The sequence below is a fragment of the Sceloporus occidentalis genome, unplaced genomic scaffold (assembly GCF_023333645.1).
Source record: "Sceloporus occidentalis isolate IW3139 unplaced genomic scaffold, rSceOcc1.0.p SCAF_4, whole genome shotgun sequence".
NCBI classification, from domain to species: Eukaryota; Metazoa; Chordata; class Lepidosauria; order Squamata; family Phrynosomatidae; genus Sceloporus; species Sceloporus occidentalis.
This window is the reverse complement of record NW_028316984.1, coordinates 91,112,213-91,133,323: the sequence shown is the minus strand read 5'-3', so window position 1 is coordinate 91,133,323 and position 21,111 is coordinate 91,112,213. Positions and strand designations below refer to the sequence as shown.

The 21,111-nt window shown below is 43.6% G+C and overlaps 1 protein-coding gene across 2 annotated transcripts in view; it reads right to left on the bottom strand.

Moving 5' to 3' along the window:
* Positions 1 to 21,111, bottom strand: part of RASSF7 (Ras association domain family member 7) — a 78,312-nt gene that overhangs the window by 12,022 nt on the left and 45,179 nt on the right. For both annotated transcript variants that reach the window (XM_089520865.1, XM_089520866.1), the window contains exon 2: positions 17,407 to 17,560. In XM_089520865.1, coding sequence (XP_089376991.1) covers positions 17,407 to 17,509 — 103 coding nt within the window. In that variant the 5' untranslated portion in view covers positions 17,510 to 17,560. The remainder of the gene's footprint in view (positions 1 to 17,406; positions 17,561 to 21,111) is intronic.

The window sequence follows — 21,111 nt, the reverse complement described above, 5'->3', positions numbered from 1 at the left end:
CCCTTCAGACCGAATTGTCATTAGCAAGAGTCCATGAGCTAGCGCAGCTCCAATGATTTTTAGCAGAGATTCAATAAGCTTCTAGCCCACCAGGTTGTTGCCTTAAAAGCCCAGATGAATCTTTACCAGTTCGCAAGGGTATTCATGTAAGCTGTAACTGAAACCTTGTCTTGAAGAGTCAGGACGGAAGTTCCCTAATTTCAGTTAGAGGGCAAATGTTAATGCAAGCTCTGCTTTCCACATCACAAAGCAGAACAAACCCTCTCTGTTTGCTTCAAGCAATGCTATCAGCACTGATGTGCCCATATAATAGTTAAAGAGGAAAAGCATACATACTCTGACATGTGAGTCATGTTTTTATGCTTCAGATGTAAACTATGGTACCTCTCTGACTATGGAAAAGCAACACACTCTTTGGGGCTTGGAAGGGGCAAGCAATACTCAAGGCTATTTTACATGACAAGGACTTACATGACAAGGACTTAACAATTAAACACCAGAACTGCACAATGACATTAGTGCATTACTCAGGACATTATGTTACAGGGACTCTAAGTCTCTTGTCTTTCTGTGGTCTTAAAGACAAAGAGGGAAAGAATATGGAGGAACTTCCTGACAGTAAGGGCTGTTCAACTGTGGAAAAAACTCCCTCCGAGTGTAGTGGAGTCTCCTTTCTTGGAGGTCTTTAAGCAGAGGCTGGATGGCCATCTGTTGGGGATGCTTTGATTTGGATTTCCTGCATGGCAGGGGGTTGGACTGGATAGCTCTACGATTCTATGAACCTTCTTTACTCAGTGAGATTTGTTGTTGTTAACCACCCTAGAGTCAATCTCAACTCATGGTCACCCTGTGGATGAGACAACTTCAAGACTCCCTGTCCTCCACTACTCTTCTAAGTTCTTGCAGATTCATATCTGTGACCTCCTTGAGTCCATCCATCTAGCATGTGGTCTTCTTTTCTTACTACTTCCCTCCACCTTTCCTAATATTACTGTCTTTTCTAATGATTCATGCCTTCTCATGATGTGGCCAAAGTATGGCAGCCTCAATTTGATCATCCTTCCTTCCAGGGAGACTTCAGGCCTGAGCAGTTCTTCCAGCGGGCCTATCTATCCGACCCTGATTAGGATCCATCCTTCAACCCTTAATGATGATTGTGTGCAATTCTACTGCTATAAACTGCTGTACTATAACAAATTAGTTTTTATATGATTTTTGTTATTGAGATGATGTACTGTATTGGATTTTATCAACTGTATTGTATGTTTTTATTGGGTTGTAACCCCACCTTGATCTGCACGGAGAGGAGGGAAAATAAAAATTATTATTATTATTATTATTATTATTAGTAGTAGTAGTTCTAGGACCCATTTCTTTGTTCTTTTTGCTCAGCACGCTTCTCCAGCACCACATCTCAAATGAATTTATTCTCTTTTTGTCCATTTTCTTAACTGTTCAGCTCTCGCATCCATATAATGGGGAATATAAGGCAGCGGTCCACAAATATTAGTGTTTTTTAAATTAGCCAACCACTACTTGTTCCCACTAGACACTTCCACCTTCTGCCAGCTGTAGAAGGTTACCAGGAAATGGCAGAAATTTCTCTCATTTCTCTCACTGACCATATGGAGAAGGCAAGAAGCAACAGGAATTTCTCTGGCTATTTTTTACCTTCTCCAAATAACAGTTAGTTGGGAAGACTGCCACAGGGCCTTCCCACCACAGGAACTTGACAACAGTAAGCGGGTAGGACAACTAGGGCTATTCCTTTGCCTCTGCTGTGACACCAGCTGCCATCAGTTCTCCCACAATTGTCACCTGTCAGGAGCCATTTCATCAGGTTAAACCAACTGGTTATTATAAAAATTGTAACCCAAACTTGCCTTTTTCCTCTCTGCTTCCTACTCCTTGTCTTAAATTCATGTCTTAAATTCAGGTTGTCATGTTGAGAGCAGGGACCGTCTTTATAAACCAAATCTGGGAGGCTTTTTGGCTAAGCAGCAGTACAGAAGTGCATAAAATAAATAAATAGAACTGAGGATGTAGCTTATAAAAAGGAGTCACACAACTGACAGAGAAGGTTTCTGCTACCTGTTTTTGCTTCTTTTCAATTAGGTCCCTTTCAACACTACATAGTTATGGTGTTATGATTCTACTTTCACTATAAAGGTTCCAGCCTATCGGATCCTGGGATTTGCAGTTTACTGTTAATTATCATCACTATTATGTACTTATATAGTGCCATCACTTTTACAAGTAAAAGTACAACAATGAGTCCCCCCCCCCTTGGGCTTTTAATCTAATTAACACGTGACACAAAAGAAAAGGGGGATGGCAATGGGGGAGGAGGATTAAGTCCAGCAGAAAAAGCTTTCAAAGATGCTGATGGGAATTTTTTCTTTTCTTTTTTCTTTTTAAAGCTGAACTGCTCCATGGGGGGCTTGGGGTGGGCTGGACTAGTCTGAAAAGAGGCGGTAGGTGGGGAGGAGAGAAATACTGGGATAAGAAAAAGGGAGAAGCACAATCAACTAGGTGGCCATTTGTATGGGGCATTTCAGTAGTGCTCCTATAACAGCACTGGCATGTGCTATACTCTTACTAGACAGTTTCCCATGAGTGAAGGTTGAACCCCCAGAATAAAAGTGCCCTGAATTGCTTTAAGGAAACATTTTTCTCACCACTACTAGTCAGGGAAACAATGGCTGCTTCTCTGAAAGAAGAACATCATGGAGGGCTTTCAAGTAAGGATACCCATGGAGATGTTATAAATGTATGTCACAGGCTGACTACAGAGAGGTAATACAGGTTAACAGTGACACTTGTTTGTAACACCTGAAACTGCCTTTGGTTACAGGATGAGCCAGTGTCAGGAAGAAGAAACTGTTTACGACATACAATAAGTTCTGCTATAACACACATTTTTACAATGTCAGTTGGCAATAACATGATCAGTTATTAGAAGAATATTATTTGCAGAGCACAAACCCTTAACTAGCTATAGCACAATTCTATCTTGAGCCATCTCTCTGCATCATTCTCTTAAATGTCAACCCACCACCCTTCATCTTAACCCTTAGCTGTGTGGGTTTGAAAAGTAAGGGACTGAGGTGAGGTGGATGGAAAGGGGGGGGGGAGCATTTCCAAGGATAAGATTTTAAGCCAGGGCAGGAGCAAAGTATTGGTGGTGGTGGGGTCTCTCCACTTTTCAGGGGGCTCCAGAGGTTGGGGGTACTTTGCCCAGCCTGTACTAAATACGAGAAGCTGGTTTTAGTTGTTTTGGAACAGGAGATTACCTACAATGGGAACCTTCACTTGCCAATGAAAATATTGGGTTGCCTTGCCCATTTTCCTTGTAAGCCATGTTTGGGGACAGAGTTGACAAAGAGAAGTGAGTATGTAACTATTCCTGAACCAGTTTTTCCTGTAAGTGCCTCCCAGGCACTTTGATTCTTCTCCCTCTGCTCTGGAATGGGAAGAAAGCCCAGCCATGGTAGAAGCTGTTCAGGACGCACTCATAGGGAAAAGCGGGAAGGATATTTTAAGCAACTATTTCCTCCTACTTTTTCTCCAATACAGCCCTACCAATATCACCTTTAGTCCTTCACTAGCTCAGCAAGAGGAGTTCAAGGAACATGCATTTCCCAAGGATGCATAAACCTTTCCTTATGGCACACATTTCTGGAGCCACATATATACTGTATTAGTGGATGGGTCCACAACCTGGTTAGAGGCATTTCCCCCAACTTACACATATCTATTCATTCATACACATACACACAGAGAGAGCCCAGCAATTAAACCTAAGGGGAAAAGTCGCTCACTAGAGCCAATGAAGGATTTCATTCTGTCCTCTTTACAGGAGGGCAGCAATTTGATTAAGATACAACATATAGAGGGGAATTCTTCTCCCCTCCATCTGTTAAGGACTGCCATCATAAAAACTGGAGAGGAATCCTGTACCTGTAGGCAAATTAACTAAGCAAAAGAAGTTGTAGAATAAGTTTTCATAGACTTAACCTACTTCTTGTATGCATCTGAGGCAGTAGATCAAGCTTATGTTACAGCTTCTTTCACTCAGTTAGCTTCAAAGGTGCTACAAGAGCCCTTTGCATACTCATATGCCAGACTAACATGGCTATGTCTCTGAATTTTACCCCTTTAATGGTTATGTAGAAGGGGGAATTTCAGCAGGTATTTTGTTACCTGGTTGCATGAAGAGCAAAACTTGCTGAAATACCCTCTTTTACATAACCATTCAAGGTACAGGAACCCACCCCACCCCCCTCTTTCTTTCTTTTTTAAAAATTTGGCGGCCCTATCAGTGACTTCCTCTTGAAAAGTGTTGCTTCCCACTGGTGCTGATGAAAAGCTTTTTCCAAAGCAACTTCTTTGGAGTGGAGGTGAACAAGTGGTCTAGAGGAGCCTCTTGGGGAAGCAGTGACTGTGCAAAATCTTTAACAGCTTCATCAGTGGAGCTACAGAACAGAGCCAACCAACTTGGTCCAGGTCCTCTCTCACGCCAACATAATTCTGGTTGGAGGACAACTTTTCTCTGAAGTGGAGAACAGTTGGGAGCGTTGTGGGAGAGGATGCTTCTGATCTCTCTGATGCTAATGCGCAGAATTTGCTTAATTTATGTCAGCAGATCACATAATGGAGGTCTTCCTAGATATTGTCAAGAACACAGTGAGTGAAGGTGATATCATGGAGTTATCCTCCATGCTGACAACCTGAGTTACTCAAGGTTGAGGTGGAGGCCATATCTCTGAGAGTGTGCCACTTGCTCTGCTGTCTTTGAAAGAGACATGACTCAGCCCCAGAAGAGACAGAGGAGAAAAATGAAGCAAAATTGTCCCAGAGACCAAGATTGGTGCAATCAAGGCTGCATTGGACCTGTTCCTGTTGAATTTTGCCATGGCATCTGCAAGCAGCAGGAAGCCCATGAAAAGGTACATTAAATTGTTTGGATCATCTAAGTATGAATATACAGTCAGCCCTTTCTTTATGCGGGGATCTGTTCTGGACTCCCCCGCGTAAAGCAAATTCTGCCTATGCTCTAGCCCCATTTAAATGGATGGGGCTTGTGCACGTGGCAGTGCGTGCCCCATTATTCCCTATGGGACATGCCGCCCCTTCTCCCAGCATATGTATCTCCTTGTTTGTTGATAGAGCAAACAAAAGTGATGTTCACTTGCTTCATCCTGTTCAATTTCTGTGGTGTCTCTGACATTACTCTGGCCATGTGCTCTCTGCGGGGTGGTGGGCCAACTGTATCTGTTGGGTATATAGCACCAGAGCTTCCTGGAGAACTGAAGAGCTGTGGTCTCTTGGGAAGTTGGGAATAAAGGAGAACATCTTGTCCCAGAGGAACCTCTGATAGGCAGACATGCAGGCCTGTATGTTGGCCACTGGTACTGCTAGGCCAGAGAGGAGAACCTGCAGCTGAACATTGTGGAGAAAAGATGGATTAGCTTAGCAACAGCTGCAGCCAATCACGAGCCAGCTGCTGCCCTCAGCCAATGAGATGCTGGCAGGGAGAGATTGACAGTTCCGTTGTGGCAGTTAAGAACTTCAGATAGGGTTCTGTTGAATCCAGCGAGTGGACACAGTTTTATGAGTTCCAGAGGAGAACTGAGGTTCAAGTCCAGTGTGAGGGGCTTACAACCTGACAGATACTCCGAGTTAGGGAGATATCTTAAAGAAATAGAGAGGGTGGGTCCAACACCATCGGGACTGCCCTGAAGGGACAGAGCCCTCCCTCCACGGCCAACTGTCATCGTCCAGCCTGGAGGGAGTGAGAGGGTGGGTCCAATACCATCAGGACTGCCCTGAAGGGACAGAGCCCTCCCTCCACGGCCAACTGTCATCATCCAGCCTGGAGGGAGTGAGAGGGTGGGTCCAACACCATCAGGACTGCCCTGAAGGGACAGAGCCCTCCCTCCATGGCCAACTGTCATCGTCCAGCCTGGAGGGAGTGAGAGGGTGGGTCCAATACCATCAGGACTGCCCTGAAGGGACAGAGCCCTCCCTCCACGGCCAACTGTCATCATCCAGCCTGGAGGGAGTGAGAGGGTGGGTCCAATACCATCAGGACTGCCCTTAAGGGACAGAGCCCTCCCTCCATGGCCAACTGTCATCGTCCAGCCTGGAGGGAGTGAGAGGGTGGGTCCAACACCATCGGGACTGTCCTGAAGGGACAGAGCCCTCCCTCCATGGCCAACTGTCATCGTCCAGCTTGGAGGGAGTGAGAGGGTGGGTCCAACACCATCAGGACTGCCCTGAAGGGACAGAGCCCTCCCTCCACGGCCAACTGTCATCGTCCAGCCTGGAGGGAGTGAGGGGGTGGGTAGGGGCTAATTTTGTATTGCAATTTTTATTGTACACCACTATGATCATTGCGGAATAGCGGTCTATAAATAAAACTTCTTCTTCTTCTTCTTCTTATTATTATTATTATTAAATAACCTGCGGGTTATATTTTGCCTGAGTGGCAGGATAGAGCTTAGAGAAACTAAACACGAGAAAAGGGCAGGGTGAATGTCCTTGAAAACAATAACTTTGACAATGTAAAGAGTTGACAGGTTGAGTTACAGATCTGTTATATCCTGAGGGATTTCGTATCCTGGGTGGCTGAGTTAATAATAAGAATACAAAGATACATCTGGAACCAAGTGCCCAAGAAAGACTAAAATAACAACTTCATATCCATCATACATTTTACAGTTCTGTTTTCTAATAAACTTTTATTATTGTTTAAAAAACCACTTGGCATGAGTTTTAAAACACAACATGCTACTAAACATAAAGAGTCTGGAGTGGGTTGTCACATAATTTTGTGGCAGCAGTGGGATAAGAACTCCCAGGTGCCTGCCATCATAGGAAAGGATTGTGGGTGTGCATCACATAAATTGGTAGGCAGCGCAGGGATCCGAAAAATCTGGTTGCTAAAGGTGTGCTTGAGTTATAGGGGTCTGAGTGTGAAATACCAGATACTTGATAGTTGATTAAACTGAAAGAAAAGAAAGCCTACAGTTTAAAATCTAGGTGTTTGTGTCAGGGGAATAATCTTTGAGGTAAATGTAAAGGGGATCTTGTAGGAGATTATTTGGAGACTGACCATGCTAGATAGTGACTAGTCTCTGAGGTAAATGTACTGGGTAATTGTAAGAGATGGGTAGGAAAGGAAAAAGCACACACAGTGATTCCTGAGGTAAAAGTCTGTGGTAAAGTAAGGAATCACTAGTCTGAGTTCAAGATCCAAGGGGATTCTTTATACTTAGTTGAGACACAGCAAAATAAAAGTGTTTCCTGAGGTAAAAGTTTTGTTAATTGTAGGGAAATACTAACAACATGCCACATAACAAAGTCCAGCCTCCAACAATGCCAGAAATGGTAGAAGAAGAGGTAGTTGGAAAAGAAATGGTGGCCAGCCTTGACACCTCCATTTCTAAATCACATGAGAGTGTGGAGATTTGGAAAATCAAGCTTGGATTGGCCAAGATTGAAAATGAGAGGCTTTTAATAGAAATTGGAAGTACTGTACTCATCATAGAGAAATACATGACATTAAAATGAAAGAACTAAAGAATGAGAGATATGCATGACATAAAAATGAAGACATGGAGTTAACGATCAGTTTAGAATCTAGAGTTACTCACATTGTCAAGAATAACATTAATGGTTTCCCTCTATATGATGCAATTTTCTCCCCTAAATATGTTATTGGAGGTAATCTTGCCTTATATATAGCTAATTTTGAACAAGTTTGTGATGATACAGAGTCAAAAGACAAAGAGCTTGACATGATTAGGCTTGAATTAAAAGAACTGAAACATAAAAAAGAATTAAGGAAAAAAGAATATGAGACACAGCTAAGAGAAATGGAGCTTAAAAACAGTTGAGAGAACTGAAGCATAACAAAGATTTATTATAAGAAAAAATGAGAAAAAGTTAACAGAAATTAAAACAGAATATGGCGATAAGAAACTCCCTGAAAATGGGGAAGCCTCAAGTGAGAGGTCTGGTTACGGTAAAAATGTTAAGCCCTGGCACCATGACAGAAATGAGGCTGAGGAGAAAAAAACTGAGTCTAGAGAGTGTGACTCTGAGCTAAGTAAGAAAAATAAGTGGTCTAAAAAAGATAACCCAGAATCCAGTCATAAAGCATTTTATGAGTGTAGCAATCGAGGACATTTAAAATACAATTGTCCCAAGGTATAAAGTAAAGAATTAAAGTCAGATTCAAAAGCAGTTAATTATGTGGAAAACCTGTCACCACTGTTGGGATGTAAAGTCCATAGTAAAATGTACAATGTGGGATTTAATAGCAACAGGCCAGCTATTCAGCAGCCAGGGGTCATCAGCCAATCAGGCGCTGGCTGGGGGGAATTTGAATATTCTGTTGACAGTTGGCCTTGGCAGTTGGTTCTGACAGTTGGCTGAGGATAGTCAGTTGACTTTGTGGCTTTTTCTGTTTGATGGATGGTGGACTGTGTAGATGTCTGTAGATAGGAGTTCCAATATGTACAGAGCTAAGAATAAAAGCCTCATCTGAGAGACCTTTGTCTACAGTGTTCTCTTCAGTTATTCTGGAAGGGGAGAGGTGTTTCTCCAGCTCACAAGCTGCTGCCTACAGATTTGAAGGTGGTGATCCTGGCGCCAAACGTAGCCGTGGTATCTCATCACGGACTGTGCTACAAAGCAATAACAAGACAGAAACTTCACTCGGAGACGGAAGTCTGAAGACCAGATTGCCCTGAAAGCGAAACACAGTGGAAAACAGCTAGAGAATCAAAAACAAAAGCTACCTAAAGAAAATATGGTTGATACAATAAGAAAGTTAGAAGAGATAGAAAAGTTGGAGAGTTTAATTCAAGAAAAAGATCTTCTAAATAAGGAACTGAACAAAAAGCTTTTACAAACTGAACAAAAGCTAGATGATTCTGTAAAGTACAGTAAATTAAGAGACAGGATGAAGTTACAGTAGAGTCTCGGTTAACCGACCTTCGGTTAACCGACACTCTGAATTATCCGATGCCCCTCGCCTCCCCTCCCCCCTCCCCCTCCCTCCTCCCTTCCTTCCCTCGTTCCCTACTTACCTTCGCCAAGTCCTCTCCTGCCCTGCCTCCCTTCCTTTCCCCTCAAAGGACTCCGAAGAGCCCTCTGGAGTAAAGGGGAGGTCCGGGAAGAGGAGGACTGGCTGGGCGCCCAGGCCTCTTCTTCCCTGCCTCCCTTTTCTCTCCCCCAAAGGACTCCAGGGAGCCCATTGAGGGAGAGGGAAGGCCTGGGAAAGGAGGCCTGGGTGCTCGGCCAGGCTTGTCCTCCGCGGCCAAGGAGGACAGGCCAGGGCCGGGCACCCAGGTCTCTTTGAGGAGGCTGCATCCTCGGCCCCTGCTTGTCCTCCACGGCCACGGAGGACAGGACAGGGCCGGGCACCCAGGCCTCTTCAAGGTAAGGTAAGGACTAAGGTAAGCAGGAAGGAGGGAGGGTGGGAGGGGAGGCGAGGGACTTTTGTCCTCAATGGCGGTGCGGGTGCATGTGCGCACCGCCATTGAGGACACTGAGCCTCGGATTATCCGACATTTTCGGCTATCCGACTATCAGTCGGTCTGTTTATGTCGGATAATCAAGACTCTATTGTATTAGTACACTTCAAGAAAACGTAGCTGAACTGAAGTCCGAAAACCAGACTTTACAAGGCTTTATGGAAGGGAAAATAAAGAAAACTGTTATTCTAAAAGAGAGTTTAGATAAGAAAGAAAAAGCTATTTCAGATTTAGAGTATATAGTTTCTGGAATAAAACAGTCATCTAAACAGTCCACCGAAACACTACATAAATATGAAAAAGATATTCACAGACTACAGGGTTTGCTAGATGGTGCAAATGAGAAGATTATTCAAAAGAATAGAAAAGGCTTTAATGCAAGAAAATAAAAAGTTACAAGGGCGTGTTCCAGACGCAAAAAAGTACATACTAGGTACGTACTAGGGTTAGGAAAGGACGTCCTTTCCGGACGCCCTAACCCTAGGACGTACAAAATGGTGGCGCCCATTCTACATGGGCACCACCACTGGGACGTCATGACAGCGCCGCCTCCAAACAGAGCTGTGTGGAAGTGACGTCCTGCCGCTGCGCGAGGGCGCCCTTTCCACAGCGCCAGAAGGAGCGCTGAAACGGTGCTCCTTCTAGGTTTGTGTCGCTGGGCGCAGCCTTTACATGGCTGCGCTAGCGACACAAAAGAGAAAGGGGCCAAGTGGCCCCTTTCTATTCGTCCCCGCCACTGTCGGGTGTCCTTGGGGCATGAAGCCCCAAGGACACCCCTTTCCAGGCCATGGGGAAGCGACCTTTTGCCGCTTTCCCACAGCCTGGAAAGTGGCGGATCGGGGCCTCAGAGGCTGCTGCTGTGGCAGCTGAGGCCCCAATCTGTTGGGGAAAGGGCGGTCTGTAAACCACCAAGAATAACTATATGATTTAAAACAAGCAAATCAGATTCTGCATCGAAAAGTTAATAAAGGTCAAAATGAGCTTGATAACATGAAGTTAAAAACTGAAGATTTGTACACAGAGATAGCCAGACTGAAAAATAGGCTAAACTCTAAAGACAGAGAAGTTCAAACACTTTTGGAAAATTACCATAAAGCCAATACACAAACAAAAGGATGGAAAACCATGTTTTACCACGTAAAAACAAAATACAATACTCTCTGACTTGAGCTTTTCAATATAAAGTCTAAGAGTCACAGACAAAGGATAAGGCTCTACACTGGTGCCTCGGGATACGAAATGATCGGGTTACGAAATTTCCGGGATACGAAAAAGTTGGATTGGCAAAAACTGTTTCGGGTTATGAAATATTTTTCGGGTTACGAAATTCATTTCGGCGCGAAATTCAAATGCTGCAAAGTGCAGCTATAGGCTTTCCAGTGCTAACGGATTATTTTTCGGGTTACGAAATTTTCGGGTTACGAAAGGAATGGCGGAACGAATTAATTTCGTAACCCGAGGCACCAGTGTATTAGTCTTTAATCCAGTAAGAGAGGGGTTAGAAGATTGAATATAATAATAATAATTAAAAAAAATATTTATATACCGCTTTTCCAAAACTGATCAAAGCGGTGCACAACAAAGAATACAAAATACAATAATCAAAAATAACAACACAATATATACATAACATTAAAACTTGACAATAAAAATTTAATCGCAATTTAAAACCATAAAAACCATATCAAAGCCAGCTGAGTTGATAATCAATGGTACAAGATACATAACAGGGGGGAAACCACACATATCAAGGCACATGGGGGAAAGCTTGATGGAAAAAGAAGGTCTTGAGTCTCTTTTTAAAGAGATCCAGGAAGGTGATGGAGCAGAGCTCATCGGGAAGGGTGTTCCAAATTTGCGGGGCCGAGATGGAAAAGGCCCTTTGCAAGGTCAATGCATATCTCGCAGTTTGCACCCTCAGCAAATTCTTCCCAGCTGACCTGAGTGTGCGGGGCGGATTATATGGGGAGAGGCGGTCCTCCAAGTAACCTGGGCCCAAGCCATTTAAGGCTTTATAGGTAATTACCAACACCTTGTATTGCGCCCGGAAGTGAATGGGCAGCCAATGAAGATCTTGTAAGATGGGCATTATATGGTCAGCTCTAGAACAACCGGCGACCAATCTTGCTGCCATATTCTGCACTAATTGAAGCTTCTGGGATTGGTACAAGGGTTGCCCCATGTAGAGTGCATTACAGAAATCCAATCGAGAGGTTACCAGAGCGTGTACCACAGTTTCAAGGTCCCCCCGGCCCAGATAGGGTCGCAGCTGGCGTATCAGCCAAAGCTGATAACAGGCACCTCTGACCGTCACATCCACTTGAGATGTTAATTGGAGTGACGAGTCCAGAAGCACTCCCAAGCTGTGAACTGAGTCCTTCAGGGGAAGCGTGACCCCATTCAGGACAGGTGGAGAAATTTCACTACCCGAGCCCAGGGAGCCTATCACTAGTACTTTCGTTTTCTCTGGATTCAGACAGAGTTTGTTTTCCCTCATCCAGCCCATTACCGACTCCAAGCAGGCATTTAGAGGAGAGATGCCATCCCTAGTCACTGCATCAGTCGGAGACACAGAGAAACATAGTTGAGTGTCATCAGCGTACTGATAACACCGCGCCCCGTGTCTCCGGATGATCTCTCCCAGCAGTTTCATGTAAATGTTGAATAGCATGGGGGACAGAATGGCTCCTTGAGGGACACCAGATGTAAGCGCCCTCTCATTGGAGCACACGTCCCCCAGCTGCACCATCTGGAATCTGCCCGAGAGGTAAGAACGGAGCCACTGGAGTGCAGTGCCCCCGATACCCAACTCCCTTAGGCGTTCCAGAAGGATACCATGGTCAATGGTATCAAAAGCCGCTGAGATGTCCAAAAGCACTAACAGGGATACGCTTCCCCTGTCCATGCCCAGACGGAGATCATCGACTAAGGCGACCATGGCAGTCTCGACTCCATAGCCCGCCCGGAAGCCAGTTTGAAATGGGTCTAGAAAATCCGTTTCATCCAAGATCGCTTGAAGCTGGAAGGCAACTGCTCTCTCGATCACCTTCCCCAAAAAAGGCAGCAGCGAAACAGGTCGATAGTTGTTGCGAATCAGGGGTTCTAAGGAGGGCTTTTTTAACAGAGGTTTAACTACTGCTAGTTTTAAACTAGATGGAAAACGGCCCTCACTAAAAGATGAATTGATTATACGGCACAACATAGATGTTATTGCCGTTCCCCCCTGGGCTGTCAGCCATGAGGGGCAGGGATCAAGAGAGCATGTCGTCTTCCTAACACTTCGAAGAATCTTGTCTACATCCTCGGTATTCACAAACTCAAAATGATCCAGTTTAATAGAGTCCACGGAAGCTCTGGATACCTCTCTTATAGGTTCTGAAGAAATACTGGCATCGAGATCAGCCCTTATCCGAGAAATTTTATCCGCGAAGAAGTTGTTAAATTCGTCACAGCAGGCTTTAGATGGTTCTAATATAGGGTTCAGGGAGGGGGGCAGTTGTGTCAGCTCCCTCACTACCCTGAACAGCTCTGCCGGATGCGACTCCGCGGATGCAATACGTGCAGCATAAAACGAATGTTTAGCTGCACTTATTGCCACTCCGTAAGACCTCAAAAGGGTCTCAAGGAGTGTCTTGTTAGATAACTGCTGGTGTCTCCGCCAGTTGCGCTCTAGTCATTGCACGGCCCGCTTCATTTCCCTGAGATCTTTCGTATATCAGGGTTGCCTGTTGGAAGCGGGCCGGAAAGGACGCTTAGGAGCGATACTGTGTATAGCCCTGGAGAGATCTTTATCCCTGATGTTAGTCAGGGCATCAACAGAATCGCCGTCAGTTCCAACCATATACCCCTCTAGGGCTTCTTGGAATCTTTTGGGTTCCATCAGCCTTCGAGGGTGGACCATCCTAATAGGTCCTCCACCCCCGGGAGGGATTTGGGTAGAAGCCTTAAGTCGAGCCTCAACCAGGAAGTGATCCGTCCATGATAGGGCAGAGATATTACATACCTCTGCCCATAGAGTGTCCATGTCCGTACTAAAGACGACATCAAGTGTGTTACCAGCGCAATGCATAGGCCCTGAGACCAATTGGGACAGGCCCATGGCAGTCATGGTAGCCATGAACTCCCGAGCCACACCAGTTGGACCTCGTAAGCTGGCCTTGAAAGGGATGTTGAGGTCCCCTAGGACTAGAAGCCTAGGGGACTCCAGCACCAGTTCCGAGAACAGTTGTGTCAGCTCGGCTAGGGAGTCTGTTAGCACACGGGGTGGACGGTAGACCAACAGAATCCCCAGCCTGTCCCTGGCCCTCAGGGTCAGGTAAATACACTCGATGAAGTCAGTTTTCTGGACATGGTTCCTGGTTAAGGGAAGGGTGTTCTTATAGACCAAGGCAACACCGCCCACCCCCCCGCCCACCTAACCTGATCTGGTCCTTGACTGTGTACCCGGCTGGGAGAGCCTGTGCCCAGACTGCATCGCTCTCGGTCCCCAGCCAGGTCTCAGTTCTTATCTTGAATTATGGTTGATAATAAATTTAAACGGAACATACAAAGGATCTAAAGCTGGGGGAAAAGGTTATTAAAGTGTTAAAACCCAACAAGCGATATGGTTTATGGTTGTAATATGCTAAACTTATAAGAAAAATATGGTAAGTTGTTATAACAGATAGAATTGATATTGGACATATGTTTAAAAGAAAAAATATATATAATTGGTTATTGTTTACAGAGAAAACTGAAAGATACATAAGTCCATAATGGTTACTGATAAAATAAGTATTTAAATATATAAATATTATATGTATAACTTGATGATTATATGATGTTATAGATATATACATAAGGTTGTTTAAGGGTAAGTATAAAAATAGGTAAAGTGTTTAAAACTGATATATTGTTTTGAACTATCACTTGAATACTCATTGAGACATGCAAGCTTAAAAGGAGCTTGAATGTATCAATAACTTATTAAGGAGGGAGGTATGTGGAGAAAAGATGGATTAGCTTAGCAACAGCAGCAGCCAATCACGAGCCAGCTGCTCTCAGCCAATGAAATGCTAGCGGGGAGAGATTGACAGTTCCGTTGTGACATTTAAGAACTTCAAATAGGGTTCTGTTGAGTCCAGTGAGTGAACACAGTTTTATGAGTTCCAGAGGGGAACTGAGGTTTAAGTCCAGTGTGAGGGGCTTACAACCTGACAGATACTCTGAGTTTGTGGGTGTGCACCACATACATGTTCAACCCTCTGCCTTCCCTGTGTAATGTGCCTGCTTCCCGCTCTTGGATTAGGATATCACCACTACTATAGAACAGAGTTTGGGTGTTGAAATTTAGCACTCTTGGGTTGGGTCTGGTACAGACTCTCCAGGCACCATGAAGTCAGTGGCAGGGAAGAAAGTTTCCACCATGACTGGTTGAGGAGCTCCTGTAGCACTGGTCATGGCTAGGATTGGAGTCTATGAGTCAATCAACTGAAATCACTGAGTTTGAAACCAAAACCAATGGAGCAGAGGAGATACAGTTTCCAAGCCTAAGGACTTGGCCATTCACTGCCCCCTGGGGATGAGCCCAGTGATGTCTTCTTGGTGCCGTTCAAAGGGGACAACATCAGAGGGGACAGGGAGTCCAGGGACAAGGAATATGAATCATATCCCCTTTCTAAAGTGTCTGGCAGATCCTGGTGTTGAGGGTTCAGAGATGTGGCAGATGTATGGCAGGAGAGAGTATGACTGGTGGGGCTGTGGAGCTGGAGACTAAAGGTATCAGAGCCACCGAGGAATCTTGTGAGATAATGTTTAGAAGGGGTGTTGAGTAGACTGCAGATGTGATCATGTAGAGGGGTTGTGTGGTAGATGCTGCTGATACTGGAGAGATATTGGCTTCAATATCATGGCATTAGTCCTTGGTAGTGGAGAATGGGGATGATATCGGAGTGAAGTCGGCAAGGAATGAGGTAATGTGGGTATTGGGGAGTGGGGTCGCAGAGAGCCTCCATGCCAGAGTCAATCTCTGTGACGAGGTCAGCCCCCAGGATAATCATAAGTATATTTTGAGTGGCTTTGGTTCTAATGACTGGGTGAGTGATGGAACTGACTATAGTCATGATGGTAACACCAGTCATGGTAAAATGGTGAGTAGGCACAGTAGAGACTAGGGGATTTCTTCCATGACTGTTCCATCTGATAGTGGTTGTTAAATAAGACTGAGGAGAAAAGTAGTCTTACCATTACCGATGGTGTCTGTGCACGGGTCATGAAACAAGGGATAATTAGTCCTGTTGAGGGGACAGCTCTTCAGAATCATGAGTCTCAAGGTAATCTGTATATCCTGCACAGTTGGGACTGATGGTCAAGTATTGTCGAAGGCAGCAAAGAGGGTTCCTTCTGTACCAAGGATGTAGGTACTTGTGAGGGATGCTGAGGATGTTGGTATCTAGCGGGATCCCTGGGTAGGGTTTTGAGTTGTTTCAAATATTTGTACTCCTTCTCCTTTGGTTTTGAGTCCGGCTGGTCCTAGGTAGTTGGACAACTGTTGGGTGAGGATGGTCTCTTCCTTGAGGACTTGGAATAGTCAGAGCAAGTCGGTTGAGGGTATGGCGAGACCAGTGCAGATAAAATTGGCCCTTCATATCCATGGGGATTCTCTTCCAGACCTCCCCCCCTTGCAGATGCCAAAAATTATGGAACTTCAATTCCTGTTCTTCTTAATGACAGCACGGCTGCGTCTAAGTGCCACCATTGGGGAGAACAGGGCGGGAGCCATCTGGGGATGGCAAGCCTGCGGATAGAAAGGGCCAACTGTACTATAGTAGCTTGCATGGATGTATTGCTTATGACCAAGGCAAGCATCAGTACTGAAGTGAAGGTTGAGGAAAACACAGCGGTCAAAAAATGGAGATGGGCATGGTACAGAGGTTGAGGACTTTGGTTTCCTCAGTTTGGTGGTGGTCGAGAAGGCAATAAAAAGTGGCTGGTTGGTGGCAATCTTATCTGTGACCTTTAGTGACTTCTCCCAGATGTGGGATTTGAATCTGGAAAGCCCTGTTTTTGAAAGACTGGGACATGAAGCCCTAGCACCACATGCTCATTTCCCAAACAGAACAAGCTCAAGGGAAAAGGAAGAAGTACTGGATAGACAACATGAGGAAAGAAATGAAGGACAAAAAATGAAGGAGGATCTACTCGATGAAAGGACACAAAGTTCATCGCTCTGCTGGCAGACAAAGAGAAACTGAGGGGTAGCAGCTTGGCAGGTGGGGACATGCATGGTAGGCAGGAGTGGGCACGGTTTCATGCTAAGCTACTCAGCTCTAGAACTTTCTGAAGGGATCCTCTGCACAGCCACAATAACCCAATTGTGTGAGGCACACAGAAGAAGCAGTGGCAGTGCTGTCAAACTGTGGAAACAAGTCTTCAGCAGAGAATCCACTTGTATGCCCAGATACAGGAATGATTTCCATACCAGCAAGTCAATGCTCAAACCAATCTCTTCATACAGAGTTCAGTTATTCTACTTCTAAACAGCAAAATATTGACAGCCTTTGGGCAATTTAGCTGTGTAAATAAATCTTGCAAGCTTCTCACATGAACGCAGGTATCAATGCTATTCATTTATTACATAGGAACAGTCCTTGCTTACATAATATGGATGTGACCATTCAGAGGTGTGAGTAAAGCACTCGTCTGAAATAAGGATTTTAAAGCAGTAATTCAGGCAAGAAAATGAAAACTGTAATTCTGTGTATATGTGTATGAGAGTAAGTACCATTTCGCCTAACAGAAGTCGCTTCTGAGTAAACATACATAGGATTGAGGTACAGGCTTACTTTTAGACAGAAAAGTAAAAGAAAGAAAGATTACTTACCAATGGCACGTGCCAAAGCTATGACAATTTCCTGGCAGGTGGTCTGATCTGAGACACCACATACCACCCGCTGGACACCATCCACCCAGACCTTCAGCTCCATCACCAAAACAGCAGAAGATTAGGCTTTCTAGATCATGTCTGTGAGTCTTTCCTGCAGAGATATTTAAAAGAAACAAGAGTTTAAGTCTACGTGCTTTGATTTCATTCTCAGACGAATGCCTCAGTCTGCTTCAAGAACAAAAACAATAACTAGTGGAAATTTTAGGACATTTGGAGATTTTGGTACTTGTCTTCTTCCCCCAGCCCCCAATTTCTAGTCTGTTTGTTCCAACAGGCAGTTCTGTTTTGATTATTCACAGAATCATCTGGCTGAATGTGGGTTTTTTCAACTGTATTTTCCTAGACAATCTAAGCCTTTCTTTTGGGGAAGATAGACAGTTTAGAACTATGACAGCTCTCCTCTTTAAATAGGTCAGCAATAACACCCCCCACAAAATCCAGAAACCAAGAAATTTACGTAGCTAACTACAATGATCCTGTCTATGTTTATACTTGATTTCCCACAGATTGCACCAGGTTGGCTTAAAAACCAATGAAGAGTAACAAGTTTAAAGCACAGTTTTATTTTGTAACCACTCAGTCATTGCATTAATGAGCACAATACGTAGCCAAGGTGTAGTCAACCAGCATGAGAGAATTGAAATGAGATCAGAAACTGTGCTCAATTTTAGAGGCTGTACTAGCCAGAAAAGGCGGAAATGGTACCAAATCACCTGTAAACAACTATGAAAACACATGCACAATGAATTTAACTAATAATAATAATAATAATAATAATAATAATATTACTTATTTAACTTATGTTTGCTTTTGGTAAATGTGGAGCTCAACAGAGTCTTCAGTAGCATGACAAGTCATCTAATCGACAGCACAGAAAATATGTATGTGATAGAGCCTGAATCATAGGGATAACAAACAATATTTACATTAGGCTATGTGCTAGAAACAAGTTCCTGGAGACAGACTGAATGATTAACTAAGAGAACAGTAGAAACTACTGTGCTCTTTTCATTCTTTGCAGAAACTGTCAGACTGAAATGGCATACCACACACAGTAAACAGCTCTTGTTCTTTCTATGTCTTACTATTATTATGCAATTGGCTTAATTCATATTGCTTTTTGCATCAGAGATCCAGTATGGTAGACTGGGGTTTGAGTGTTGGACTACGATTCTGGAGACCAGGGTTTAAATCCCCATACAACCACAGAAAGCCACTGGTAGCCTTGGACAAGCTACACACTCTCAGGCTCAGAGGATGAAAGGCAAATCCCCTCTAAACAAATCTTACCAAGAAAACCCCATGAGAGAGTCCTTAGGTATAAGTTGGAGACAACTTGAAGGCACACAACGTTAACACATTCCTTTTCACTTTTATTTAAGGTAAATAGTTGTTGTGTGCCTTCAAGTTCTTTCCAACTTATGATGACCCTAAAGCAAACCCATCTTGGGTTTTTCTTGGCATGATTTGACTAGAGTTTGCCTTTACCTTCCTATGAGGCTGAGAGGATGTGACTTGCTCAAGACCACTCAGTGCATTTTTGTAGTCAGGTGGGGATTTGAACCCTGGTGTCCAGAGTAGTAGTCCAACTCCCAAACCACTATACTGTGCTGACCTTAAACATACAGCCTCATAATATAAAAGAATACAAACCAGACAGATAGCTATGAAATGTTCTGATGTGAAACTTGCAGTGGGGTAAAAAATGAAGATTTGGGTAATTTAGTGTTTGATTTCCTCTATTTTTTTAAAGGGTGGCTGCTATACTTTGCCCCTGTATCTCCTGCCCCCTTCCTCCATTTTTAGTTGTGTGTAAACAGTTCTAAGAAGGCAACTAACAGAACAAGAATTCTCCAGTTCAAATATTGAACAATGTGTGATAAGCCACCCACCAAAGCTATGAAAAGAATGAAGAACTGGAACTTCCTGGCTGGATATCAGAGTATTGGAATCCAGTTCTCAATACAAAGTCACCTTGGCTAACAAGGCCACACCTGAAAAAATGTTCTTTTCTTCAAGTCAAAGTAAAGTGCAAAAAGACATTGCCTAGATTTTAAAAAAGGCACACACACACACACACAAACTTGTGCATCCATAAACAAATAGCTATCATATCCAAATGCCTATGTTTCAATTTTGAGATTTAGGTACATGTCTTCATAGATGCAGAGAAATATTAACCACTTAAAGTTGCTGCAGAGAAAAACACACAAGAACGGCTAGAAATCAACAGTTCAGAAAATTATTTGTACATTTATAAAAATGGACTGCTCTCTGTTCTGGTCAAACAAAGAATGGATATCATATTTTTTTTGAGTACTTTTTGAAGCTCTAAGTACTTGAGAAGGTCAAACAATTACATTAAGTTAAGCTGTATATGTTAAGAGCTATAAATATTTTCATACATAGAAATGATCTAGACTTGGGACAGAACATGCCTATGAATCATCAAAGAGCAAATGCCAAGCTGATAAAGGTTGGAGACAAACAAGTTTGCATCTGCAACTAGCTGAGGACATAATCCTCATCCCCAGGAAGTGGAAAGCAGAAATTTGCGTGTGCCAAACTGGGGAAATTCAGGCTGATTTGGACAAAGGATAACAAAATAGTCTACAACAGGAGGCGTGTGGGAAAAGTTGCCAAGATTCCCTGTAACTATGCAAGCAAGATACAAGTTCAAATGTACAATTAAAGGACTAGTAAGGTATTTTCAAAGTGGCTTGATGAGCCTTAGTGGTTAAGATGCAAATTCTGACGATCGGAAGGTCAGAAGGTTGGCAGTTTGAAGCCTATGTGCCATGTAATAGGGTTAGCTCCCATAGCCTGTCCCAGCTTCTGCCAACCTAGCAGTTCAAAAGCATACAAATGCAAGTAGATAAATAGATAGCACTTTGGTGGGAAGGTAACAGATGGAATCATGCTGGCCACATAATCGCCAGAGCAGTTCTCTAACAATGCTGACTCTTTGGCTTAGGAATGGAGATGAGCATCACCCTCCACAGTCGGTCACAACTAAACATTCATGTCAAGGGAAAACCTTTATTTTTACCTTTTTAAGGTATTTTCTAAGTTGCTGACCCATTTAATGACCATCTATTTTAAAAGATTCCAGTCTCATTTAATCAACTATAGGGCAAAATCCCCTTCCCCATGATACTATCATTTTCTGGATTCCAGCTTCTATACAATTCAAAAATGCTGAAATGTCTTTACAAAAGCCTAGTTATTTTCAATAACAACTAATCTTTAAAAGTAAAATAAGCAGAAACTGTTTTATCCACCAGACAGTCCCTCACCCAACTGGATTTAGACTTGGACATTTTCTAGCCTGGAATGGTCTCTAAGCTGTTTAAAAATAACCTTCACAGCTATATGTAAATCCCCAGCAGTCTGGACAATTCTCAACTCACAGTAAGTAAAACTAGCATTTCTTGGAGCTGACAGACGCAGTAAAACATCACAATAATGCACAAGGGACCATTCAGTGCTGTTGAATTTGCCACTGCTTTTACCACCCACTGAGATAGAGAAAAAATGTTTGTTTTCCTCAGCCACTGTTCAATGCAATAATAATTTTGTTATTTCAGTTGAATTAGGTTCATTATTTCACTGGCTTTTAAAACGGACACCCTTCCTTAATAT